The 27,355-nt window shown below is 44.9% G+C and overlaps 2 protein-coding genes and 1 non-coding gene across 4 annotated transcripts; 1 reads left to right on the top strand and 2 right to left on the bottom strand.

Annotated features, from left to right (window-relative positions):
- Window positions 1–5,381: 5,381 nt before the first annotated feature.
- Window positions 5,382–19,589, bottom strand: LOC105355867 (uncharacterized). Its single transcript, XM_078933414.1, has 5 exons — window positions 12,148–19,589; window positions 8,912–11,847; window positions 7,557–8,604; window positions 7,336–7,458; window positions 5,382–7,134 (listed from the first exon to the last, which is right to left on the bottom strand). Exon 1 carries the CDS (start codon window positions 19,267–19,269, stop codon window positions 17,743–17,745), a length of 1,527 nt encoding a protein of 508 aa, XP_078789540.1. The 5' UTR covers window positions 19,270–19,589; the 3' UTR covers window positions 5,382–7,134; window positions 7,336–7,458; window positions 7,557–8,604; window positions 8,912–11,847; window positions 12,148–17,742.
- Window positions 8,599–18,093, top strand: LOC105355868 (uncharacterized). 2 transcript variants are annotated; one of them, XM_023964378.2, is made up of 3 exons: window positions 8,599–9,415; window positions 9,513–9,721; window positions 12,632–18,093. In XM_023964378.2, coding segments are annotated over exons 1-3 (969 nt in total). In that variant the 5' UTR covers window positions 8,599–8,656; the 3' UTR covers window positions 12,633–18,093. The 2 variants fall into 2 exon arrangements, with proteins under 2 accessions (XP_023820146.1, XP_011483227.2); XM_011484925.4 differs by lacking the exon at window positions 12,632–18,093 and having other exon boundaries at window positions 9,513–9,725.
- A 5,977-nt stretch (window positions 19,590–25,566) lies between the features above and the next one.
- LOC144985774 (5S ribosomal RNA) lies at window positions 25,567–25,685 on the bottom strand. The gene has a single exon (XR_013649604.1). It is a non-coding gene; the product is annotated as a 5S ribosomal RNA (ribosomal RNA).
- Between the last annotated feature and the right edge of the window lie 1,670 nt (window positions 25,686–27,355).

Raw genomic sequence — 27,355 nt, 5'->3', positions numbered from 1 at the left:
CTTCCTCCTACACACGCAGCACGCTGACATACACACACACACATACACAAAGTAATTCTACAACACCTGTACAGTTGGTTCATTAGTTAAATGGGTAGTAGTGAGTTGTTACTGTTGTGTTATTAAAGAATACTGCGTTGTAATTGTATTTTGCGACGCGGCCGCTGGGGGATTTTGTGTATTTTATTTATTTATTTGGGGGCGGGGGGGTAACTGCGACACCGTGCCCCCTCCTGGTTCATCACCAAGGTGATCAAAAATCCCACACAGTTGCATCTCTATGCACAGCTTCATTTGTTTTGTCTGCTCGTTCATTAATTTTTTCAGTAAGTGCTTTGATAATAGTGGACTGTAGCTCAGACAATGTTGGCTCAGTTGCAGCGTTTTTATCAGGATTTATTTTGCTTTTTTTCTCCTCTCACCTTCTTGGGGGGGGGGGGGGGGGGGGGTCATAGGTGTATTTGGCATTAAAGGGCATTCTTAATCATCCTGCATTTGACATGCATAGGAATGGGTTTCTTTGTCGTTTTGTTTTTCTTTAGAAGCATCCACTTCCATATTTTCCAAAGAGTTGCTGCGGTTGAGTGAGCCGCGGTTTTCTTTTGATTTCTTCATCCTTGTTAGTTTAGGATTTGAAATATTAATTTGAAGAATCTTCACGGCACAACTTGTTTTTGTTTCAAGGCAATATACTACAGTTTTAAGAACTCACAGAATTTTCTTGCATGCGGTCCCCTTCTTGCCCCCCCCTCCCCATATGTGTGTGAGGGGGGGCTCTTCCGTTAGTTTAAAGTAAAGAGAACTGCGCACATGCAAATGGCTTATTCCAACCGAATGTAGACGTATAAGTCTGAAGTGACCCTGATTTTCAGCAGAGTTCTGACCTGCAGTCAACTTGACCTCAACTTTCAGCGCCGCTGGTATCAACTGCAGAAGGATACGGACCTTAATCTAATAACATAACATCGAAGAGAACTATAAACTCTTCCAGAAGAACGGCTGTTAATAAGCAGAAGGAATACCAACCTTGGTCATTTGACAGATTATGGACCCTTTCTTATTTAATTTCACAGAATTACCTTATAAAAATTTAAATAAAAAAGCTTAATCAATTATTGAAAATGGTTAAATTGATTTTCTAATATTAACTTGCTCCAAAAATTGAAAATTTGATTCAGGATTTTTCATGATGCATAATCAATTTTTGCTATGAAGATTTTTGAAACTGTGTAATGTCTATTTTACTGATGTAGTATTTTTTAATGATATACATGACTTTTATAAGAAACAATCTGCATATATTTTAGATGACTGATCTGCATTGCCATGTTTTCTAAAATTTATTTTATACACAAGTAATTCATCTTTGTCATGTGCTTTATTGATACTTCAGAATTCTTATTCCTAACTATTATCTGTCTGATAATAGTTAGGAACCAGATAACGATGATCATCTAATAAAATGGTTACGGTAGAACAGGAGTGGGATTATATGAATTAGCTTCCTTCCGCTCCCTTTTCAAACAAGTTTGATAGGTCATTGTATGAATGGATAACTGATGATTGTATTTTTGTGTATTTGATTACTTGAAAAACCATTTCAAATCAAAATAATCGGAAAGTTTTTCTGGGCCCATGGACACTGTTGAGTTCTAATCCAATTTTTAATCTGATTTTTTTTTTTTTTTAAATGTTGCACATGTAACTGCGGCTAGTGAGGTGCTAAGTCAGGGGTGGGCAAACTCTTTGACTCGTGGGCCACAAAGGGTTCTAAAATTTGATAGAAGGGCCGGACCAGGAGTGGATGCGTGGCGGGATTTTGCCATCCACCTCCCAAGAGAAAGAAATATTATGGAATCTGAACAAAAACATGTTTCCTCTCTGATTTAAAATGATTATGTATATTTTACAACCAAACATTTGGTGTTTTTATCTTAAATCTGTGACTTTTGTTCTCACTTTTAATGCCAGTTGCAGCAACGGTGTGATGTTATGAGCTGTTGGAATGATTAGAAAAACAACAAATCTTCCAACACAACACCAAGACATGATAAGTTTCTTCACCTAAACAATAGTCCTTTTATTTGTGAAGGGTCGTCTTTGGGAGACACCAGAATTACAGGGACAATAAAACAAGAGCTAACAATATATTTGATTTCACTGTGGCAGGCCAGATTAAATAGTTTGACGGGCCGCATGTGGCCCCCGTGCCGTAGTTTGCCCACCCTTGTGCTGAGTAGTATGTGTAATCTGTCGGGTGAAGCCTTCTCCAAACATCTACCATCCCAGTCTCCCCGAGCAAGGTATTGAGCATTTTAGTTACTGTATTATTGCTTCCGTTTAAACTTGTATTGAGTTTTAAGTCAAGAATTGAAATCGCCACCACATATACAAATTACTTCAGCCTCTTTTGGATTGTTTGCTAGTCCTCCTGAACAAACAATAAATTAAACTCTGAACAAAAAACAAACTAGTGTGATTAGATCACACCAAGGAACATCAAAAGAAAAACAGAAGAAAAGAAAAAAATTAAATCCACTCCAAGGATGGGGGCATTTCAAGTCCCCTTAACCCCCTCGACAGGTTTGGGGGGAGAGCCTCAGAGAGAAATGGGCCATCATGCAGAGTCAGTGGTGTTTCCCCCACAGTTGCCACCAATTACACCAATTTTACCTAAGGCAAGTTCCAAATTAAATCGGTATTGCTAATTAAATGTCTGTTAATCCTTCAGCATGTGTTGAAACGCTGGATTCGTCACCGCAGACCAGGGGCCTCATTTATAAACGTTGCGTACGCACAAAAGAAGGCGTACGCCACTCTGTACGCAATAGTTGAGATTTATAAAAAGCAAACTTGACGGGAAAATGTGCGGTCCTTCACGCAAGCTCTGACCCAGGCGTACGCACAAAAACGGGTGAAATGAGAAACGGCGACACCGTCGGCAGATGGAAGAAACACGTGAAAGTGAAAATGACAATCCTGCCTCTCAGAAATAACATGAAGACTTCACAAAGCAAGTCTTACAATTAACAGCCTACACCAACACCAGTTTGATCGATCAGCAGTGAAAAAAAATTAAAAAAAATCAAACGAAAATTACAACAGAAATTCAAATGAACACTTATTTGCAAAAAGAAAAGTGAAATTTTTTCTGCAATATTGGCATGTTGTGCAATTCATCCTCATAAATAATATAGTTAACAGAACAAAATAATGTACAAAACTGATATTCTCGTCAATGTGTCCGTCTGGCGGAGCAGATATAGGTGCAATTAGACAGATAGATGGATAGATAGAGATGCATTAATTGTCCACTAGGGAAAGTTGTTTTCATATTAAAACATTTCTTCATAAGCTACAGAATTATGGTATTCATGCATATGCCTTTAGTTTGTTTATTTTTGATAAAACCATGTATGGCGTATGTCTCAACCATTCAGAAAGCAACAAGAAATTACATTTGCGCTGATCAATTTCCCATTTCCACGTCGATTATTACCGACATCTGTAGCTTGTCAGATGTAATTAAATGGATGGAAATAAAATGCTCCATCACAATGCGTAATGACGCACAATGGCTGATCATGCGCTCTTAGAAGATGTGGCAAATGGAAAAATTCGGAGTGAACGCATCTTTAGACAGCAAGAAGACTTGCTGGCAAACGAGGACGACTGGCTTGTGAGCCGGTTCCGACTTCCTCGAGCCGTCCTGTTGGACCTCTGCGGGCTTTTGGGGGTGTGTCACCCGGTGCATCTGGTGCGTCGGTGTGTCACCCGGTGCATCTGGCGCGTCGTGTCCCCCTCCGCCTCAGTCACCACTCCACTAAGGGATTCCCCAATAATAGCCGCCAGTCTCTCATCAAGAGGGGTCAGCTACGGTGTCCCCCACCAGTGGCAGACACACTCTGGCAATGCAGCGGCAGACGTTTTTTTGCCTCGACTTTGATGTCTGACCATTTCTTTTTTATTTCGGCCACGGTCTGAGGTTGTGAGGCTACATTATTTACGGAGTCTGCCACCGTTTGCCACTCACGTGCCTTTTAGGCATTAGTAATGCCCACACTGTGCCCTCCAAACAACATTTTCCTCCTCTTTTCCACCTCGCCAACGATAACTTCTACTTCACATTGAGTGAAGTTACGTTTTTTTTCATTTCCTCTCTCGGTGTTTGCCATGGTTTCGCAATCAATGAATATTCATTTGTGGGCGTTTCACGGACTATTTATGGGCAACTATGGGCGTGTCATGAAGCCGCAAAAGCTGCGCTGCATTTAGAATTGGTTGTGATTTATTATGGGAAAGATGCGCAGGATGTGCGTGCGCACGGTTTTATAAATCCTAATATTTCTGTGCGCACGCACGTCCTATGTTTCATCCGTACGCCACTTCTGACGCAAATCCTACGCAAAGTTTTATAAATGAGGCCCCAGGATTCCTGTTCATCAAGCCACGCTTCTGCCTCTTTTAGCTTCTGGTCATGGTCCTCTAGCATTAGCGACGTGTTAGCTAGCTGCTGTTCCAGTTGCAGTTTGAACTGCGTCAACTCCTTTCAGCTCTGTTCTAAAGTCTTTGAATGTAGTCCACTTAGCAGTTAAATCAGGCTTTAGGGCACTTATTTCTCAAACTGAGAAGGCTAGAGTCTAAGTCACAGCCACGCTCTTCCAAGGTAGCGTTGGCATCCTTGGCACCTTTTTGCACTGATTTGTGTTTTTCAGTCACACGTTTGTCCTTGGATTTAGAACCCTCACTCATCATCTGAATTATTGAGCAAAACTGAACAATGTTGAGTTAGGAGGGTTTAAACCGCCTGTTTTGAGGAGCTCTCACATGATTTTCTCCAAAGCATGTTTGTTTAGTAACTTATAACCCTTTAATCCATTAGGCTAATTTATGTCCCACCAAAAATCTTAAATTAAATGTCAGACATAAAATAATCTTAACTTTGCACATGGATGACCGTGTCGAAATATCTAATTATTTCAGTGATGGCGGCACGTCCATGCTGGAATCCTTGTTTGCTGACTGGGTTGAAGAGGGCATGGTGATCCGGCTCGACATTCCTCACTGGCTGCACCGCTGGGATGCTGTGGTCATCAGGCAAACCCACGCCAAGTATGGAGTCTTCATGAGCGCCATGGCTGGAGCCCTGCTGTTTTACTGTACAGTGACTCCAAATCCATCTCTGCCGTTCTTACACGTATGGAGAGGAAGGCAACCTGGTACCACAAGTGACCTCCCACCAAAGGGTCCTGCCGAGCCATTGCCTGAAGCTCCACATCCTCCACACTCCCTGCACCTAACAAACTGCAGCATATATATTGTGGACTAGTGATCAGAAAATCTGGAACGACTCAAGGAGAGAGGAGGCAGAGACTGCAATATTTGTTTTGAAAAAAATATTTTGTAATAATTTGGGGGGAAAAAACAGACATAACATGCAATAATATGCAAATAGGGAAAGCACAAATCCAAGAAATTACAGTGTTCAACTATTTACAAATAATAGTCCTTTGAGTGATCCAGTGTATCTGAATCAGCTCATGCATCGTCCATACAACCCAGACAGGGATTGATAAATCCAGAGGCAGGTGTCCAGTGAAGGGGAGTGATTGAAGTCTATGAAAAGGTCACTGGGTCGTAGGAAGAATGCAAAAACAAAAAGAAATGAGTCTGTAGGCTACAGGAGCCTCCTACCAGCCCGGACTGAGCAATAGCATGAAGGAAGTTCCTAGGCAGGCTCCAATGCCTGGTCTCTTTTCTGGTTCGGGCTTAGCTCACCATCTATATAAGGCCTGGATAAAGAACAGGACCCATTTGATCCAAAAATTAATTACATTCTGTGTGCACACAAGATCTTCCTCTAAATATAAAAATATAAATTGTATTAGTCATGTAAATTCTGTCATTTGAAGTTCCAGCATTGTACAATACACATTCAGCTCTCAATTCGTTAAAAACTTTTCAGTGAATCATTAGCACTTGAACAAGCTCAAGAGAAAGGCACATAAGGGTGCGTTTCCATTCATTGGAATGGCTTCTCAATTTAAAGTGCATTTCGGTTCATAATACAACAGCAAAATAATTTAATTAGACAAAATAACTAAAGAACCTATACATTAATTAATAATCAATGTGGTTGCATTAACAAAAAATGTTACCATGTAGTGTAAACATCAATGTTGTAGAAAACAGAAATTTGGCATTGATGATAGCAGCTGTTAACCTGTCCACGTCATTCATTGACATGACGTTCATGCTAAGCTAACCACAACAAACAGTAGGAAGTATAGACTCACCGATGTCATCAAAATGTGTCAAATACGCAGCTTATTTGCGGCCGGTTTAAGCTGGTAGTTGGCTCCTACAAGTTAATCATATGGGAAAGATCAGGACGAGATCAAATGATTTTAAAGTAAATCCGAAGCCAAACATACCTTGTAGCGTCATAATTCGGCTCTCCTGTCATGTACTGTGATAGCTTCTGGGGTAGCGACTTATAAAGCTAACTGATTGGTTGGTCGCGGTCACATGACCCAAGGCACGCAAGGCACGTAGTACACACGCAACAGGTGAGGAAAATAAATACAATGGACCAGGTTGGCACCCGTGTTACAAAACTAGCAGTGCAATATGTTGTAGTCCGTCATCTAACTGGCAAGACAACGACAGAAAAGAGCTTGGAGGTGACCGAGCCTACTGCAACATGGAGGAAAGTTGAGCCAAAAGTGAGTCCCACAGCATCACAAAGACATGCAAATGCTCCCATTCTGATGGTTGTACCATCCCAACCATTTGGCCATCAGCTCGTCATCAAGATGGGTCGGTTTTCTTTCTCCTTTTTTTTTTTTTCTGGAAAGTGTGCCAGGTCCAGAGAGTCTGTCAGGTCCGAGCCGGTGAAAGGTCACCGGCTGCTCCTTTGTGGTGTGATTCAGCAGCCCGCCTGTCCATTCTCCGTCCCTCCTTAAGCTTTATTGTCCTGGCGCGGTAGATTTCATAGCGCCCCACAGCTAGCACGAGATCCCCCAGACTCCAGGTCTCCTCCGCTCCCTCTACACCCCAAGGAGAGGCCCACCTCCAATAGACCTCCAAGGTCCACTCAAAGGCACACCTGGACTTCACTATGGCTCTGAGTTCCTACAAGAAGGGCACGACAACAGGACAGTCAAGAAACATGTGCTCCAGCGTCTCAGAAACAATGCCGCAGACGGGACACATCCTGTCCTACCATTCCATGTTTATCTGGTGTAGCACCACAGTGGAGGACAGTTTTCTGTGACAGTCTGAAATCCTTATTCCACACCACATGTGGAACCAAACTTTCTGAGGGATCCTTACCTGAAAACAAGGTCCCAGAGGCCGCTTCTGCTGCTGGAATCTTGGAATTCCAAGGCTGACACAACCGTGTACCAGCTCATGGACTTCAGGTTCCACACATCACTCGGCACCTTCCCACAGGACCTTAAAACAAAAACCCCAATCTTCAGAACTGAAGTACCCTCCTTGCCTCACAATGACTAGCCACTGCAGGGGGGAAGGAGGGAACAATGATCCCGTACCGTACAGCCGACAAAACCGCCCCAAGACTCCCGTGATCCCGCTGTACAGGCCGAAGTTGAATCTCTCTCATAACGTGAAGACACACACCACACCGCCGGGTTTCTTTCACGCAGAAGTAGCATCTGCAGGCCCACCTGAAGCAGCATCTGTATCCCGCAGTACAGGCCGGATGAAGCGCGGCTGACCTGCACGAGTTTAGCTCGACAGATGGAAAAAGAATCCAGGACAGTAGATCCCGTCTGGTTAAACAGCATCACTGCAGAAGATGCTGCAAAAAAGTCTGGAGGAGAGTTGTGGCTTGCAGCTCTAGTCATCACGTTTGGGAAATATGCTGGCCAAACATTCAAGTGGCTGCTTGAATACGACGTGTGATGGATCGTTTGGTTGTTGGCAGAATTCATTGTAAAAGGAGAAAAAAAATGAAGCAATGAAGTGGCAGAAGGAGAGGCTGCTGCAGCTGGTGAAGCAGTTTCTCTCCATTACAAGTCACCTGGACAGGAGAGTACAGGTAACCATCCCATAATCGAACAGATCAGCATATATGATTCTGTTCAATGTGATGTGAGTGTATGAGGTCCATTTTTAACTACATGAACAGTTTGGATGTTTCTTCCCCACAGAAACTCAAAGCAAAAGAGGAGGAAACATCTGTTCCTCCTGTCAGCAGCCAGCACCATCCTGGTTACATTGAAGATGCTGAGCTTCTGACATTAGCAGGTATTTGCTCATTTATAACTATCAAATGACAAGGTAATATTAGTATACTTTTGACTTACTGGTGTTTTCACGTATGCTTTTCTTGTAGAGGACGTCCTGGTGTCATCTGATGTCGCAGTTTCCACTCATTTAACATTGATCAAAAAGATGAAGTCACTAAAATTAAAAACAGTCAGCTGTTCAACGCACGACTGAGGCGGCTCTCATCCTTGAAGGCTGGCAGAAAACGTGGGAGGAGCCATCAACAGCCAACTATCAAGGTATTCCACTGCAAGACATCAGGTGACTGAAAGACGATGAGGATCATGGACTGTATAAGGCAGCCACAGCCTACAGGAACAAAAACGGGGAAACTGTTAGGCGGAAGCTGCTTAAGGACAGGATGGAATTCCTTCCACCACCTATTCCAACATACTTGGGTGGCTCGGTGCCAAACATGCACTCTTTTTTCACAGCACCTGTCTTTTTTTGGCGCCCTGTTGGCATTTTACATGTAAAGGTTAGGTGCCCAAACCCCAGCTGCCCAGCCCCACCAGATACTTTTCTGATCAGAAAAGGTTTTTCCTCTTCTGCACGACAGGTTTGTGGTCTGAAGTCCTTTTATACTCTGCTGTCTGAACGACTGCTGTGCACTCACTGTGAAAAGGTGAGGAACGCCAGTGAGATGACCAGAGACCAGGACCCCCAGCAGCAGTACAGCTGGTTGGCATCCAGCCCCAGAATCCTCATGAATTTGGCTCCAGCTGTGCAGCACATGTTTCCAGCCATCCTGTGTGGAAAGCGCGCCATTGACAGAAGTGCGGTGACTCTGCTCAATGATCGCATCAACTCACTGAGCATGAGCAAAGTGCAGCGGCTCATCCAGCAGGGGCACGATGAGTGGTACATGGACCGCAGAGGCCTCTACCAAACGCTGCTGTATGACGCCCACACCCTCAGAGGCAGCTCCTCCCAGAGCGGGATCCTGTCCTACCTGAAGTCACCGGGACAGTACACACCTCCCCTTCAGCAGAGCCGTCTTCCATCTGCGCGAGTGCTGCGTCGAGCGCACATGATCAGCGAGATGGAGAAGATGTCTGTGTATCGTTCCTCCATACTGAGCGTGACAGGAGAAATCCTGTGCATCGACGGCACAAAGCAGGTATTTACAATATATTTGATTTAAAAAAAGACATTCAGGGGATTTGGTAAGAACACTGCATGTAATCAGCTTCTATTTTGTTGTTTGTGTGTTGCAGCTCCTGAAAAAGATCTACGGTGATGGCCAAGCAACACTGCAGTACCTCACCAGCGTGCTGAACGAATGGGGTCAATTTGTGACCACCGTTGTGGTGGCGTCAGAGTCTGAGGAGAGCTACAGAAGACTGGCCCGTGGACTGACTGCCAGGTTCAAGCGTGCACAAGAACCTGCTCCCAAAATCCTGTACGCAGACACTCACTGCTGTTGGTAAGTCACAATTTTAACCATTTTTGTAACCACATAACATGTGACACGGCACCGGCCATCGCTGACAAAAGGCTGCAAGGCCGAGAAGAGAAGCCTGTGTGAATCAGCTCACCAAATTGTACTGCCAGAATGGGGTCTGATTAACATCCAGTAAACTACCCTTCTGGACAACCCTAGACATGGTCTGGAGCCCTGGCCTTAGGGAATTTAAAAATAAATAAATAAATAAAATAAAAGCCTTCCTCTCCACCTGATCATTAGAGGCGTAGATGTTAAATCACCTAAAGTTCATGTCAGCCCACTCCAAATCCAGAATCAGTTTCCGGCCTGCAGGATCTGCCTCCAGTAAGGTCACCCCATCAAAGACTGAATTCCTGACAAATACGGCGACCCTAGCTGATCCGTCCGGACCCGCTGCGTAAAAAGAGGACCCTCCCCACAGCTGCTGAGCATACGCATGCGGCTCCATGTTCCAGCGCACCTCTTGTAAACAGAGGATGTCAATTTTAACAGTAAATAGGTTATCTACTTTGTCCATATTGCACACTCCCCTGATATTTAGGGTGAGGAGACAGACCATAAATAAAAAGACGCACAGCGACATTACGCAGATTTCTTTTTCTTGCTCTTCAGATGTTTTCTCAAAGTCCACTTCCTCTGTGGCGTCCATGCAAACACATCTACATCCATGTCAGCATCTTCCATGTCCTCAACCAATACATCAGGCATACTGTCTGCCCTCACATCCTCCTGAGGGGGTAAAGAAAAAGGCTTGCTGCCCGCCTCCCCCCCATGGAGATCTGACTCTCCCGGAGCAGAGGCAGCAGCGCTGCGCTCCTCAGGCACTTTCTGCAGGACGAGGCCCGAAACCAGACCATAACGAGGCAGGACTCACTACGGGAGCCCCCCCCCGCCCGGACAGGAGCAGCGGCAGCGGTCTGGTGCTGCTCGCCCTCCTTCACGAGACCGCGGCTGTCGACAGTAGGATTCCCCCGAAACCTCTGCCGCTCGGAGCAGGTCGGGGCTGCTGTGAGCCGCCTGCTGACCGAGAACGCCTCCCCCCTCAGGGGATCGAACCTCTGCTCCACTTGCGCTGCAGGGCGCAGCAGACACCTGTGTGTCGGGCACGGAGTCGGACAGATGCTCCTCCTCAGACATGTCACTGAGAAAAACCTCACTTGCAGCGGACGTTGCTCTGTCCTCACTGTCACTCAAAAACACAGGTCTCCATTTAATTCAGACATGGAGCATTTGGAGACCGACTAGGTGCACTCTCTAGCGCAATGTCCCTGCACGCCGCATTTATTGCACAGAAACTCAGGACAGTCTGACTATGTGACCCGGCCGGACACAGATCCTGCACACCTTCACCTGTTTGTCATGTATGACTCGAAAGAATTCTGGTCCAGTAACCGTGTTGAATTTCTCAGAATGCGGCAGAGATTGGCCGCCCTCATTTAATTAACCTAGTTCCGTCCGCCACACTGGTTCCCGGCCAATCCGCCTTTTAATTTCAGGCACTTTCTAGGATCTCCTTGTAACCCTGCCTACCAGGTTAACCCTAAGTGGGAGGTCAACTACGAACTTATTTCTTCCTACATTAGATTTGCACAGGAGGAATGCGGTAGTAATCACTAACTCACAACGCAGATTAAATTATGTTTTAAAAAATAACCTATTTGCAAGTTTTGATGTTATTCAGTACACATCATTTCCAAGAAAACCAATGTAAATATAGCAGATTGAGAATGAAATTCAACTGTGGATTTGGTGTAAAAAAAAAAAAAAAAATTTAAACACAATGCCAGAACCCGAAAGTTACATGAATCATAAACATGAAATAATTAAACAGTTCTTAATCAGTATTTCTTATTAAACCTATGTTGAATCCAAACACTCTAAACCCAAGTACTTAAATTTTGAGATCTCAGAACAAAAAAATTGAAAACAGGAAGAAAAAAAAAGGAGAAAAACTGTGTAGGGAAGAAAAAAAAAACTTTTTTTTTTTTAGTCTGAACTAGAGATGCAGCTTTACCACCCTAGTAACTTAGAAGCGGTGAGTGTGGGGAAACAGGTGAGCGTGGATTCAGGTGATGCCACAGCACCACCGTGGATTCAGTCCACTCCTGGAAAAAAAATAAAATAAAAATAAAAAAACAGCCTACACACACACAGGTGTCAGGCAATTAGCCAACATGAACTTCTCTACTTGCATCAACTTAAAAATAAATCATATCAATACATTCTCAGTATTAATAAATAAATCATGCATTTCAACTGAATTTTTTTTCCCATTAAAGTAAATATAGAAACATATTAGCAGCCTCTCTCTTCTTGCGCTAGCACGCTAGCTCGTTAGCGTGCTAACTCGCCCAAGTGCTCAGCTTATTAAAAAAACAAGAACTGAAAATCAATTTTAAACTCACCAGGATATATTTGTCAAACACAACTGTTTAGAAATCTTTAGAATAGTCATCCAGTGTTGATATGTAACAACACTGATGTCCTTTCGTCTCACCGTGTCGTCGCAGATGAAAAAATAAATAAAAAAACAAGGAGAAGAAACTTCCTCCCTCCTTGACGCTTTAGGAAGCGTCTCTCAAAAGGGCGTCTCCCCCTAGTGTCAGAGTAAGGGTACTGTCTGTAGGATGTCGGAGTGAACATCTAACATTGATCAGGGTTACATCCTCATCAGAAATATATGCTGGCAGATAAAGACAGGAAACCAATGGCAATGCACCGACTTTGAACAGTCCTGTTGCCGATTTTAAACCCGTCCAGCATTTTATCCCTCCCAACAAAATTGGACATCATCAATCCAAACACAAGACACCGAAGCCAAATTCCTTGTACGTGCACTGTACTTGGCTAATTAAGCTGATTCTGATTCAAACCGTTTACTTTCCACAGATATACAAGCAACCACTCCTCCACACAGCAACCTGCAGTATCAGATGAGTTCAATCACACACAGGGTCCTCACCCACCTTTTCTACATGAATCCACTAACACCCAATGATTTTCATGCACCACTACCTGTGTGTCTGACGCCGAGCCCCTCCTCGCATTCCTGGCCAGATTCCACTTCTGCCCATCACCCAAAGGATGTCCCCCTGCTGAGGCCATGCTCAAAGACACGGTGGACCGCCATCCAAGTAAGGAAACCCCTGGCCGGTTACAATTATATTTAAAAAAAGTAAAACAAACACCAAAAAAAAAGAAGAAAAAAACGGCTCCCCAGCAGTCAGAAGACTGAACCTGCGACAGAAAAGAAAAACCAAGAAGAGAGAAAGAAAATCACGAGAGGTTACCAAATTCAAATTCCAACGCCACGCCCTCCTGCACATGCGTGTTCAGGGTGGTATGGCCGTAGGCGAAGGGTTGTGTGGAGCAGAGCCCTTTAAGCGCTGCCTGCACCAGACTCCTGCCTGCTCCCAGCGGCCCCTTCACCCACTCACTCTGTGCCACTGATTGGTGCACCTGCTGAGCGGACACACCCACCTGCAGCCAAAACGGTGACCTTTCACCCCAGCAGGTGCGCCACAGCGGCCTTCCACACACACACACCTGCGTGGGCTCGTCACCGAGACGGCAGCGTTTCTAGAGGGTGCAGGCTCGTGCATTTGCACCTCGGCGCTGACTGCCCTGCAGCTCGCTGAAGAGTTTGGATGAAGCCCGGACGGTCATGTCAGAGAAAAAAAAAAAAAAAAAAAAAAAGAAAAAGAAAAGAAAAGAAAAGAAAAGAAAAGAAAAGAAAAGACACAGAAGGACATGAAAAAGCAAGAAACCCAAAGCTGTGTGTTTGATTTCCTGGCCGGTGCGCTCTCTGGTGGCTGTATGTGTCACAGAACGGTGGTGTCAGAAAAATAAAAACCAAAGACACAAATGCATGACAAGGAAACCAAAGTACCCAAAGCTGTTTGTGGGGGTGTGTGAGTGATTTTCCTTCTCTTTGGTGGATGCCAGCAAAAGCCGGAAAACTTACAGCACCTGGTATTCCCAGGCGGTCTCCCATCCAAGTACTAACCAGGCCCGACCCTGCTTAGCTTCCGAGATCGGACGAGATCGGGCGTGTTTTTTTTTGTTTTTATTTATAAAGGAAATTAAAATATTTACAAAAGAAACAATCACAACATTACAGATGGAGATTCAAAAAGAAAGTCAAAAACTACAACAGACCTGCAAAGCAGAAAATACAGATCCCAAAGTAACACAAAACTAAACTTAAAACTACATCATGTACACACATAAGAAAAAATCTTGGTCATTTCAGCACTCCGCCACATTCCATCAGGGTCCGCTTTCTTGAGCGTCAGTAGATGTCCCCCCAACATCCTCTTTACACAACTCCATCGGTCCATCGAACGCCCTTCTTTAAGTCGCAGGTTCCTGGCCTGATAAATGGCAAAACGGCCAAGCGCCAAAAGTAAATCAGCCGCCTTCCATCCTGATCGTCTCTCCTCTTTCGGTATCCCGAACAGCGAGGCCCACTGCCAGTCTTCCTCCACGCCCCACTCCAAGGAACATCCGGCTTTCAGCACCGCTCGTAGTCTCTGCCAGAAAGGCCTCACAACCAGACAATCCAGAAACATGTGTTCCAGTGTTTCAGGGACATAGCCACAGACGGGACAAGTCCTATCATACAGTTCTTTATCAATCTGATGAAGAACCACACTGGAATATATTTTTCTATGGCGTAGCCTGAAATCCATATTCCACACCGAATGAGGGAAAATGCTTCCTTTCAGACTCCTCCAAATACTCGCAGGGTCCTTACCCGGAAACACTGCTCCCCATGCTCTTTCCGCCGCAGGGACCTTGGTCTCCAGGGTGATCATCGCCCGGTACCAGGCCTTTGTTGCTATAGACTGCACGGCAACCGGCACTCCACCCTGCAAGAACTGAAAACAGAAACTGGCCTCTTGCAGCACAGGCCCACCCCTCCTGACAATAACCAACCACCTCAGGGGAACAGAGGAAGAGATCCGGGCAAAACCCCGCTTCACCCTCCACCGCTCACTCTGAGTCATACCACCACAAAACCTCAAAAGAACGTCAGTAACCGCACACAGCCTCCCACCAGCCATGATATCACCCACCAGGAGACAACCACTTTCCTCCAGAAGTCTACACTGGAGGGGAAGCCTCCCATGTGTGAGCACCGCGTTATGGAACAGTGGCTGATGTAAAACCTGGTACGGGGTGGAGACGGATTGAACTACAAGACCACTAGCTGAATGCCACGCCGACAACAGCTCTATGGAAAGAGGGCTCAATTCCTGAAAGGCCGTTATCGGACGTCTCTGGCAGAAGACCGCAAGGCCAGGTCGAAAAAGCCTAGAGAAGCCATCCTCCAGATAATCCTTCCAGTGAGGGACTTGACTCGGGTCCAAGAGACGGGCCACCAGTCTCAGGCGCAAAGCCTTCTTCCTGGCGCCCAACTCCACCAGACCCAGCCCACCCTCTTGAATATTCCGAGACAGCGTCAGCCTGGATATTTGGTTCGCTCTCGACCCCCACAAGAAAAGAGACAACAACTCATTGATGCGCGTCTGGAAATGCACAGGAAGGGGCAGGATAGACAGCACGTAGTTAATCTTTGAAAAAAATCAAAGAATTCAAAACCGTGACCTTTCCCCTCAGGGTCAACCTCCTCATTTTCCACAACGCCAACACCTGAGCCAGGTTTTTCACCAGCGCAGTCCAGTTTTGATGGATGGTGTCCCTAGGGGTTCTGGCCAACCAGACCCCCAACACCCTAACCCCAGCTGTGGCCTCTCAAAACCCCCATCTATTCACCGTGGCGACCCTGCAGCCCAAAAAGAAAATCTCAGACTTGTGTACATTCACCTTAGCGCCCGAGGCTCGACAGTACGCCTGAAGTTGTCGCAAGGCCCCATCAACACTAGCCTCATTATTCAACACAAGGCTCGTGTCATCCGCATACGCTAGCATTTTAATTTCCCTCCCCGCAGGCGTGACCACACCCCGAATACTGTCATCAGCAGTAATCACGCCCGCCAGGGGTTCCACCGCGATGCTGAACAACATGGCCGATAATGGGCAGCCCTGTCGTATCGACCGAGTTATACTGAAGACCCCGGTAGAATGTCCATTGCACAACACCCTACTGCTAGCGGTGGTATAAAGTGCCCGTATCCGAGAGATAAAAAGTTCCCCGAAACCAAAAAGATCTAACACCCTCCACAAAAACCCGTGCTCCACCCGATCAAACGCTTTGCTAAAATCAACATTTAAGAAAAAAAAACCCGACCGTTCCATATGCTCCACCGTGCAGAGAAGAGAAAGAACCGTGTCCGTTATCTGTCTCCCCTGAACCCCATACGCCTGCGAAGACCCCAAAATTGAGGGGAGCACTTCCCTCAACCTTTCAGCCAATACCGATGTCAAGATTTTGTAATCTGTATTCAACAAGGTGATAGGCCTGTAATTATCAAGGTCCGCCCTGTCACGCTTATTTTTGAACAGCAGTTTTACAGTCCCTAAACAAAAAGTTGGCAGTCGCCCCAGGCAGAAAGAACCAAACATCCTAGATAGAAGGGGCACCAGGTCATCCCGAAAACATTGATAAAATTCAGCGGTCAGACCATCGGCACCAGGAGATTTATTTCTGTTTTGTCTGTCAATGGCTCTCCTGATCTCCTCCACCGTAATGTCCGCATCACATGCAGTCTTATCCTCATCCCCCACCCTGGCAGTCAGAACTCCCACGCAGGCCTCTACGGCATGTTCATCACAACCACCACCATTAAACAGGCCCTTATAAAAATTCTCCACTACAGTCAGAATTTCATCTGTCTCCGTACACACGTTCCCTCCAGCGTCGTACAGCGCCGTGATGATGGACCTGCCTTGCTTTTTTTTTTCTAAACCCAGAAAGAAAGCTGAGGACCTCTCACCCTCCACAAAGTCCCTCACCCTAGCTCTCAATGCAGCCGCCCTGCACTTCTCCTGAAAACCCTTCAGCCGAGCCAGGGCAGCCTCATAAACTGTAACATCACGATCTGGGTCATCCGCAAGTAGGGTTGCCTCCTTCTCCAGAATCGCCCTAACGTCCCTCTCCTCCTCCAGAGCCTTCCACTTCCTTTTTTTGCAATATGCCATAGTCGATAACCGGATCCGGACCTTCAATTCCTCCCACCAAGAAAAGAAGTCCATGTCATCCTCCATCTGATCCCTGTAATACCCCAGTAAAGTTTTAATCTTTCTGCGATATCCTTCCTCACCCAAAACACTGTTATTCAAAATCCATAGGCCTCCACCCTTCCTAGCACCCACCGTGTCAAGCACCACCTCCACCCATGAGTGATCGCTCCACACATTTGGACGATACGCAACGCTGTCAACCAAACGTGTCACCCCTCCAGCAGAAAAGACATGGTCTATCCTAGACTGCTTCAGGACACCCATCACCATCTGCCTCCTGGAAAAAACCCTCTTCCCAGGGTTTAACAGCCTCCACACGTCGACTAGGTTGTAGTCCATCATGACAGAGAAGAGTTCCTGCCGTCCAAAATCCGTCTTGAAAACATTCCGCACTGAAACATCAGCTGGCGACAGAACCGTATTCAAATCTCCCACTAGGAGTGAATCCTCCGTCACAAAGGGCCGGAGAGAACGGAAAAAAATCTTCCTTTCCTTCTCAACATTAGAAGCATATAGATTAAATAATCTCATCTTCTTTCTCGCCCATTCAAACTCCACAATGAGTTTACGGCCTGCAGGATCTGCCACCCGAAGGTTCACACTGTCAAAGACCCCGGACCTGAAGAAAACAGCGACCCCAGCAGAGCGCAAAGGACTCACTGCATAAAAGACGGAGCCCCCCCACAGCTTTTCAGCTGCAGCACAGGTCTCAGCATCCCATCTCACCTCTTGTAGACAAAGGATGTCACAGGGTTCATTCAGGATTTCTGACACCTTGTCCATCCTATAAACTCCTCTAATGTTTAGGCTGAGGAGTTTAATCATGAGGAAATAGACTAAAAAGGACATCACACCTAGGTCTTCTTCTGCTTCTGCTTCCTCGATCCCCTCCTGCTCCCCTGAGACCGCGACCTCCTCAGTGGACGCGCAAGCACGTCGACCTCCATATCAGAGCCTGTCACTTCATCCTCCGTCACACCCACAACATTCCCAGATGGATTCACGACGCGAGGGGACAAAAAGGCAGTCTTCTGGAAGAGGTTCGCAGCCTCTCCCTCCCGGGCCAGGGCAGAGCCAGCGCTCCTCCGCTGTGCCCCCCCCTCCACGGGCTCGGATGTCACCAGGGTAGGACCAACTATGTGGGCCCCCCCCGCCCGGTCAGGGGCAGAGCCAGCGTCCTTGTGCTGCGCTCCCCCCGTCACGGGTCCAGACGGTATCGGGGCAGGACCAGCTCCGTGGGCCCCCCCCGCCCGGATGGGAGTAGCGGCATTTTGTGGGTGCTGCTCACCCTCCCTCACGGGAAACGCGTCTGTCGACAAACGGTGCGCCTCTGACACCTCCGCTGCTCGGAGCAGGTCCGGGCTTCCCGCCTCCGCCTGCCGTCCGAGAGCGTCCCCTCCGTCAGTGGATGAAAGCCCCGCCGCAGCGGCGCTGTGGCGCGCGGCGGACACGCGTCCGTCAGACACGGAGTCAGACAGGTCTTCCTCCGAAGCGCTGTCACGCGCACTGTCACTCACATCAGAGGCCACGGTCTCCTCGGCGGCACCTAGACACACACAGTTCTCCTTCATGTTGAGGCAGACAGCACACTTCTGGATCGAAGACACACATTCCCGGGCGTAATGCCCCTGAACGCCGCACTTGTTACATAAAAAGTCCGGGCAATCTCTGACAATGTGCCCCGGTTTTATGCAGATCCTGCAGACCTTCACCTGTTTATCGTGGATGACACGGAAAAATTCCGGTCCCGTGGCCGTGTTAAATTTCGCCGAATACGGCAAAGACTGGACGCTTTCATTAAATTTCACTTTTACAAAACGCGTCCCATCAGCCACACTAGTGCCCGGCCACATCCTCCGTTTGATCGGAGACACCGCTGATACTCTCCATCCCTCCAACTTCTCCAAGATTTCTTCATCCGTCACATACGCCGGCAGCCCCAGGAAAGACACTACCAGCTCATCGTTAGAGATGCTCCTCCCCTGCACAGTCGTGTTTCCAATTTTAAATCCATCCAATAGTTTGTCCCTCCCCACCGCATTCGACATCGTCAATTCATATCGCTTTTGCCCCACAGAACGACACGCCACCACGCCCCCACAGAGCAACCTGCTGTACCGAAGCAGTTCACTCACGGATACAGGATCCTCACCTACCAGTTCCACATGAATCGTGAGATCCCTTTCATACCTGATTGACGAAGTTTCTCCTCCATCCACCCTCTGTGATCTCTCCACCCCCCCCGTAGCGACAGAAGCGGACCGCGCCGCCGCACCTGCAGCTAATGAGGACGCCGCTTTCACATTCCCCACATTCCTCACACCCTTCGAGGAAAAAGACCCCAGTCCATCACCCGAAGAGCTCCCCCCCGCAGAAGCCATGCTCCCAAGACGGGGGGGGGGAACCCCGTGAAAGAGAAAGAAAAAACTGTGCAGAAAGAAGGAGAAAAAGAAAAGAGACTGAAAAGTAACTCCCCAACAGCCATAAGACTGTGGGGAGCAGGAGAAAAGCGCACACACACACTCACACACACAAAGAGAAAAGCCAGACGCAGACAGATAAGGGAAAAAGGAAAAAAAAAACAATACAAAGAAAGAAACAAACCCAAAGCAGACACACCAAACACACGCCGAAAAGCTCACCAATCCTCCGAACACTCCAGTCACCAACGTCACACCCTCCTGCACTCGCGCATGCGTGTTCAGGGTGGTATGGCCGTAAGCGAAGGGTTGTGTGGAGCAGAGCCCTTTAAGCGCTGCCTGCACCAGACTCCTGCCTGCTCCCAGCGGCCCCTTCACCCACTCACTCTGTGCCACTGATTGGTGCACCTGCTGAGCGGACACACCCACCTGCAGCCAAAACGGTGACCTTTCACCCCAGCAGGTGCGCCACAGCGGCCTTCCACACACACACACCTGCGTGGGCTGGAAAACAGGAGGAGCTAAGATGGCGGTCCGTGCGGTCAACTTTTTGTGAGCTGCTACGGTCCGGTCCCAAAATATCCCTTTTGACCTCATTTTCAAACTGCTGAACTAGTTTTGCTTTTTTTTGTATTACTCTCAAGTCTTACCACTGTAAAGAGACAAGAACGAAGTGAGAAAAACAACAACAGCAATATTAAGAGCTCCTAGAATGCCACGGGAAAAGCCTGTATCGGAGAAGCCGACTCCCGCATCCAAAAACCCAGAGATGACAACACATGACCACGAATACGCCATGGAAGTTTCCTCGCTGTCTACTAAAAGGAAAACCCCGGTTACACCCACCAAACCCTCCGTTCCACCTAACAAGGTAGTCGTCTCTAACAAAAGTGATGCCGAGTTGTCAGCATTAACTGCCGCCATCGAAAAACTGACGGCGAGATTTGACGACTTTGACGGTAGACTTCGGGAAAACTCTGTGATTCTGGCTAATCTGACGAAGATCACTGAGGTAAACGCTGCTGATATAAAGGACTGTAAATCCAAAGTGCACAATCTGGGAAAAGAAGTTTCTGTGCTGAGGAAAGACAATGATGACTTAAGAGAGAGGGTGGTGGAGATGGAGCGATATAAACGGCGCTGGAACCTGAAGTTACAAGGTTTGAAAGAAAAAACCGAGGAAAACACCCGCAAAGAAGTCCTGGAGATCCTGGCAAAGATCGCGCCACAGCACACATCGGTGTTGGAAATGGTTGTGGATACAGTACATCGGCTGGGGAGGAAAGAAACCGGGAGGCACCGGCAAATCATCATCCAGTTCTCCATGAGGCACTACCGCGACATCTTCTGGAAGGTTTCTAAGGATGCAAGGGTTTGTCAAGAGTTGGGAATCTTCTTCAAGCAGGATTTCTGCAAAGCGGACCGAGAAGCAAGAGCTGCTGTCTGGCCCAAAATGGAGAAAGCGAGAGCTGCGGGACAGAACGTGTACTACCGGGGCCACATCGGGTACACCAACGGAGTACGTTTGTCTCCAGACTAGCTGTTTTTTTTTTTATTCTTCTTTACTAGTTTGGAGTTAACTACCATAAATGCTTTGTTCTTAAAGCATAAACCTCATTTGCTCCGTTTTTTCCACACCTTAAGTTCACAGAGGAAAGTGAAACTCTGTTGTTGTTAACTTGAAAGTTATAAGTTCTAAAGTATTTTTTCTAAAAGTTTGAGGTCTAGTTCTGCATTACAATGTTGTTTGGGATCTGAATTCCAACCGCTAACTTTCACCTTCAGTAACTAGCTAAGTAAGTAACTTTTTGTTCATTTTTGTGTTATTGTTTTTTTGTGTTTCATGTCTAATTTTAACTTTGTTTCTTTAAATGTTAGGGGTTTACGAGACAATGTAAAAAGAAAATCTATTTTCCTATTCTGTAAAAATGTGAAAGCCAGCTGCATTCTACTGCAGGAAACTCATTCTGTTAAAGCAGACGAACAGTTTTGGTCTAATCAATGGGGAGACAAAATCCTATTCTGTCACGGTACAAACAAATCTTCTGGAGTTGCTTTGCTCTTTAAAAACTGTTCGTTCAAAGTGATTACCCATATCTCTGATGATGACGGCCACTGGCTCATCTGTGTTCTTAAAACTGATGATGGTTTTCTGATCCTATGCAATGTGTATGGCTATAATATTCCTAGTCACAACAAGTTATTATTAACAGAAATTGCAAAACATGTCAAACTTCTCAATCATAAGTACTGTACAAATACTGTAGTAATTGGTGGTGATTATAACATGGTACTAGATGAATGGCTGGATAGAGTACCCTCAAAGTTCAATACCCATCATATTAATCCAACTTTACGGGACTTTTGTCTTGATCTTAATGTTTCTGACCCCTGGAGGATCAAAAATCCTCTCAGACAAACATTCTCTTGGTTCAAGCCTAATGGATCTTCAAAATCTCGGATTGACTTCTGGCTAGTCTCAAATAACCTTCTACAAAACAAAATAGACGTTAACATCTCAGCAGCTCCCCTTACTGATCACTGTTTGATTGAACTTAATGTCAGCTCGCAAATCCAAAAATCCTTTGGAAGAGGCTACTGGAAATTTAATTCTTCACTTCTCACTAATGAAACTTTCTGTAATGCTGTTATTGAATTATTAGAAACAATAAATAGTGATTCAACCCTAAAATCTTACACTGATAAGTGGGAATTCTTTAAATTCAAAGTACGTCAAACTGCCATTAAACATAGCAAATTAATTGCAAAACATTATAAGCAAAAAGAAACTGAAATTTTGACTGAGTTAAATCAGATTTGTTCCAAGCCTGTTTTCAACGAGGATGATAAACAACGCAGAAGCATTTTACAGTGTTCTCTTGACGATATTTATATTAAAAAAGCGAAAGGAGCCTTCATCAGATCCCGAGCAAAATGGGTGGAGCTTGGTGAAAAGAGTACTTCCTATTTCTGTAATCTAGAAAAGAAGAGGCAAGAGAAGAATACTATAAAGAAACTTCATATTAATAATCAATTATGCTCTGATCCTCAAATGATCTCTAAAGAAATAAGTTCATTTTATAGTAATTTGTACTCGTCATCTTATTCCGAATCCCACAATAATACTTTTTTCCAGACAATTAAAGATTTCATTCCTAAGATTGATGACAATTTTAGAAATTCTTGTGATTCAGAAATAACTTTGCAGGAATTAGAGAAGGCTTTAAGCTGTCTCTCCAATGATAAAGCTCCAGGATGTGATGGACTGACCAGTAACTTTTATAAATTCTTTTGGCAGCATATCAAAGATTTAATTTTTGAAATGTTTAAAGAAATTATTCAAAATGGGTCTCTAACACATACAATGAAACAGGGTGTAATCACCCTTATTCCCAAGCCGGGTAAAGACCCAACATTTCTAGATAATTTAAGGCCTATAACTCTTTTGAATACTGACTATAAGCTTCTAACACATATATTTTCAAACAGATTCAAGTCAGACATAACCCAAATAATCTCTGAAACGCAGTCCGGTTTTATTAAAGGTCGCTCAATTCATAATAACTTACGCCTTGTTCTGGATATGATTGACTATGAACATCTCATAGATACAGACGGTTTTATTTTATTTTTAGATTTTTACAAGGCCTTTGATATGATTGAGCATAATTTCATGTTTCAAACTCTGCAATTCTTTGGTTTTGGTAACAAATTTATTAATACAGTTAAAACTTTTTATTATGAAACCAGCAGTTCTGTTTGTTTACCTCAGGGAACGTCTCACAGATTTAACATCAACAAAGGTATAAAACAAGGTTGCCCAATTTCACCCCTTCTTTTTATTGCAGCAGCAGAAATGCTGTCTTTGCTCATCAAACATACTGACTTTGGTAAGCTGACAGTTGCAAATGCTGAATTTTCAATAAGCCAACTAGCCGATGATACAACAATTTTCCTCAATAATCTTCATGACATCCCCAAGATTCTTAAAACTATTGACATCTTTTCAAAAGCTTCAGGCCTCAAATTGAACCTAAACAAATGTGAGATCTTACCCATTAAACCATGTACATTATTGAATGCTTATAATATCCCTATTAAATCCACAGTTAAATACCTCGGAATGCATATAACTAAAAACAAAACAGACTTGGAAAAACTGAATGTTTGGGACAAACTAGAGAAATGTTCGACTCTGCTGAATAACTGGGCACAGAGAGATCTTTCTATTTTTGGTAGAATTCTCCTCACCAAAATTGAAAGCATATCAAGATTCATATATCCCACCTATTCTATAGGTGTCCCTAAACAAGCCATCAAATCTATTAATCAAGTCAATTTTAACTTCATATGGAAAAGGAAAACACACTATGTTAAACAAGGTACGCTGACTAAAAAATATGAAGATGGAGGTCTTCAAGCCATAGACTTTAACAGCCTTAATGGCACCTTAAAAATAAACTGGTTAAAATCATTTATTAGGAATCAAAATAGTATTTGGTTCATTGTTCCTAATAAAATATTTTCCAGCCTAGGAGGGATCCAATTTTTACTCAGTTGTGATTTTGACAATAAGAAACTTCCCATTCATCTTTCGTCTTTTCATCAGCAAGTTCTCATGTATTGGAAGCTCATTTATAAACACAATTACAGTCCACACAACACTCCCATATGGAACTGCAGATACATCACTATCAGAAACAAGTCTATCTTTGTTCCAACATGGTTTGAAAATGGAATTTGGTCTTTAATGCATCTTCTTAATGACAATGCCACTCTCATGTCTTTTGATGATTTCACAGCTAAATATGGTTCACTAACGAATAGAAAAGATTTTGAAAAAATTATTAAGGCCATTCCTCAAAATGTTGTGAGCTCAGTTTCTGATTTGTTTCATAATGACATCTACAGACATCCTACTGTCCCCAAGCTTCTGATTAATGGACACAACATAGCAACTGCCAAACTCCCAAACCTTCAAATCAGAGAATATTTTAATGTAACGTCCTTTCCCTACGTCTCAAATCCAAATTATATAACCCAATATTTTAATAATTCAAAAAAGAAACAAATACGAACTAAATATTTAAAACTCCCCATTCCTCCTAAAGCCAAGGAAGTTCACTTTAAGACCTTTTCAGGTATTTACCCTTCCAAGGAATTATTAAGAAAACGGTTTGGAATTCCTGAAAATTGTTGTTCTTTTTGTCATGTGGAGATTGAAACAACTGAGCATCTCTTCTTTGAATGGTTTTATTCTGATGTCTTTTGGAATAGCTTACATTATTGGCTTTTCCCCAAGATTCCACTTTTAGCAGACTTTTCTATTAAGGATATCATTTTTGGGTTTATTTTAGAAAACAAGAACACAGAACTTATTCTGAATGTTGTAATTATTTTGGGTAAATTCTATATACATAAATGCCGTTTCCTTAAAATCAAACCATTTTTTTCTACATTTCATAAAGAAATCTGCTCTTTTTTTTCATCTGTAAACTTCATGGAAAACAAACTTGCTATGGAACTTCAAAGTATCATATGTAAATTACAGCTTCTTGATAGCCCCCTAAGTTGAGATTAATTGCAATGTCTATGTAAACCCCCCCCCCCCCCTTTTTATTTATTTTTTATTTTATTTTAATGTCTTGTATTTATTTTATTTTATTTTTCTGTATTATTGGTAAAAAAAAAAAAAATTATATTGTCTTTATTCTGCATTGGCTGTTTGTACATGTCCAGTACCTTTTTTCGATGTTTTTGCACTTTGCATAATTGTATACAATTGTCTCAAACTGTTAACCTCAACTGTCTTTTTCAATTAAAAAAAAAAAAAAAAAAAAAAAAAAAAAAAAAAAAAAAAAAAACCTGCGTGGGCTCGTCACCGAGACGGCAGCGTTTCTAGAGGGTGCAGGCTTGTGCATTTGCACCTCGGCGCTGACTGCCCTGCAGCTCGCTGAAGAGTTTGGATGAAGCCCGGACGGTCATGTCAGAGAAAAAAAAAAAAGAAAAGAAAAGAAAAGAAAAGAAAAGAAAAGAAAGACACAGAAGGACATGAAAAAGCAAGAAACCCAAAGCTGTGTGTTTGATTTCCTGGCCGGTGCGCTCTCTGGTGGCTGTATGTGTCACAGAACGGTGGTGTCAGAAAAATAAAAACCAAAGACACAAATGCATGACAAGGAAACCAAAGTACCCAAAGCTGTTTGTGGGGGTGTGTGAGTGATTTTCCTTCTCTTTGGTGGATGCCAGCAAAAGCCGGAAAACTTACAGCACCTGGTATTCCCAGGCGGTCTCCCATCCAAGTACTAACCAGGCCCGACCCTGCTTAGCTTCCGAGATCGGACGAGATCGGGCGTGTTCAGGGTGGTATGGCCGTAAGCGAAGGGTTGTGTGGAGCAGAGCCCTTTAAGCGCTGCCTGCACCAGACTCCTGCCTGCTCCCAGCGGCCCCTTCACCCACTCACTCTGTGCCACTGATTGGTGCACCTGCTGAGCGGACACACCCACCTGCAGCCAAAACGGTGACCTTTCACCCCAGCAGGTGCGCCACAGCGGCCTTCCACACACACACACCTGCGTGGGCTCGTCACCGAGACGGCAGCGTTTCTAGAGGGTGCAGGCTCGTGCATTTGCACCTCGGCGCTGACTGCCCTGCAGCTCGCTGAAGAGTTTGGATGAAGCCCGGACGGTCATGTCAGAGAAAAAAAAAAAAAAAAAAAAAAAGAAAAAGAAAGAAAAGAAAAGAAAAGAAAGACACAGAAGGACATGAAAAAGCAAGAAACCCAAAGCTGTGTGTTTGATTTCCTGGCCGGTGCGCTCTCTGGTGGCTGTATGTGTCACAGAACGGTGGTGTCAGAAAAATAAAAACCAAAGACACAAATGCATGACAAGGAAACCAAAGTACCCAAAGCTGTTTGTGGGGGTGTGTGAGTGATTTTCCTTCTCTTTGGTGGATGCCAGCAAAAGCCGGAAAACTTACAGCACCTGGTATTCCCAGGCGGTCTCCCATCCAAGTACTAACCAGGCCCGACCCTGCTTAGCTTCCGAGATCGGACGAGATCGGGCGTGTTTTTTTTTTTTTTTTTTTTTATTTATAAAGGAAATTAAAATATTTACAAAAGAAACAATCACAACATTACAGATGGAGATTCAAAAGAAAGTCAAAAACTACAACAGACCTGCAAAGCAGAAAATACAGATCCCAAAGTAACACAAAACTAAACTTAAAACTACATCATGTACACACAAGAAAAAATCTTGGTCATTTCAGCACTCCGCCACATTCCATCAGGGTCCGCTTTCTCGAGCGTCAGTAGATGTCCCCCCAACATCCTCTTCACACAACTCCATCGGTCCATCGAACGCCCTTCCTTAAGTCGCAGGTTCCTGGCCTGATAAATGGCAAAACGGCCAAGCGCCAAAAGTAAATCAGCCGCCTTCCATCCTGATCGTCTCTCCTCTTTCGGTATCCCGAACAGCGAGGCCCACTGCCAGTCTTCCTCCACGCCCCACTCCAAGGAACATCCGGCTTTCAGCGCCGCTCGTAGTCTCTGCCAGAAAGGCCTCACAACCAGACAATCCAGAAACATGTGTTCCAGTGTTTCAGGGACATAGCCACAGACGGGACAAGTCCTATCATACAGTTCTTTATCAATCTGATGAAGAACCACACTGGAATATATTTTTCTATGGCGTAGCCTGAAATCCATATTCCACACTGAATGAGGGAAAATACTCCCTTTCAGACTCCTCCAAATACTCGCAGGGTCCTTACCCGGAAACACTGCTCCCCATGCTCTTTCCGCCGCAGGGACCTTGGTCTCCAGGGTGAGCATCGCCCGGTACCAGGTCTTTGTCGCTATAGACTGCACGGCAACCGGCACTCCACCCTGCAAGAACTGAAAACAGAAACTGGCCTCTTGCAGCACAGGCCCACCCCTCCTGACAATAACCAACCACCTCAGGGGAACAGAGGAAGAGATCCGGGCAAAACCCCGCTTCACCCTCCACCGCTCACCCTGAGTCATACCACCACAAAACCTCAAAAGAAC

The sequence above is a fragment of the Oryzias latipes genome, chromosome 16, assembly GCF_053564925.1.
Source record: "Oryzias latipes strain Hd-rR chromosome 16, Olatipes_Hd-rR_3.1".
Classification (NCBI taxonomy): domain Eukaryota; kingdom Metazoa; phylum Chordata; class Actinopteri; order Beloniformes; family Adrianichthyidae; genus Oryzias; species Oryzias latipes.
Note: the sequence above shows the minus strand (reverse complement) of the source record. Positions and strands in the feature narration are given on the sequence as shown.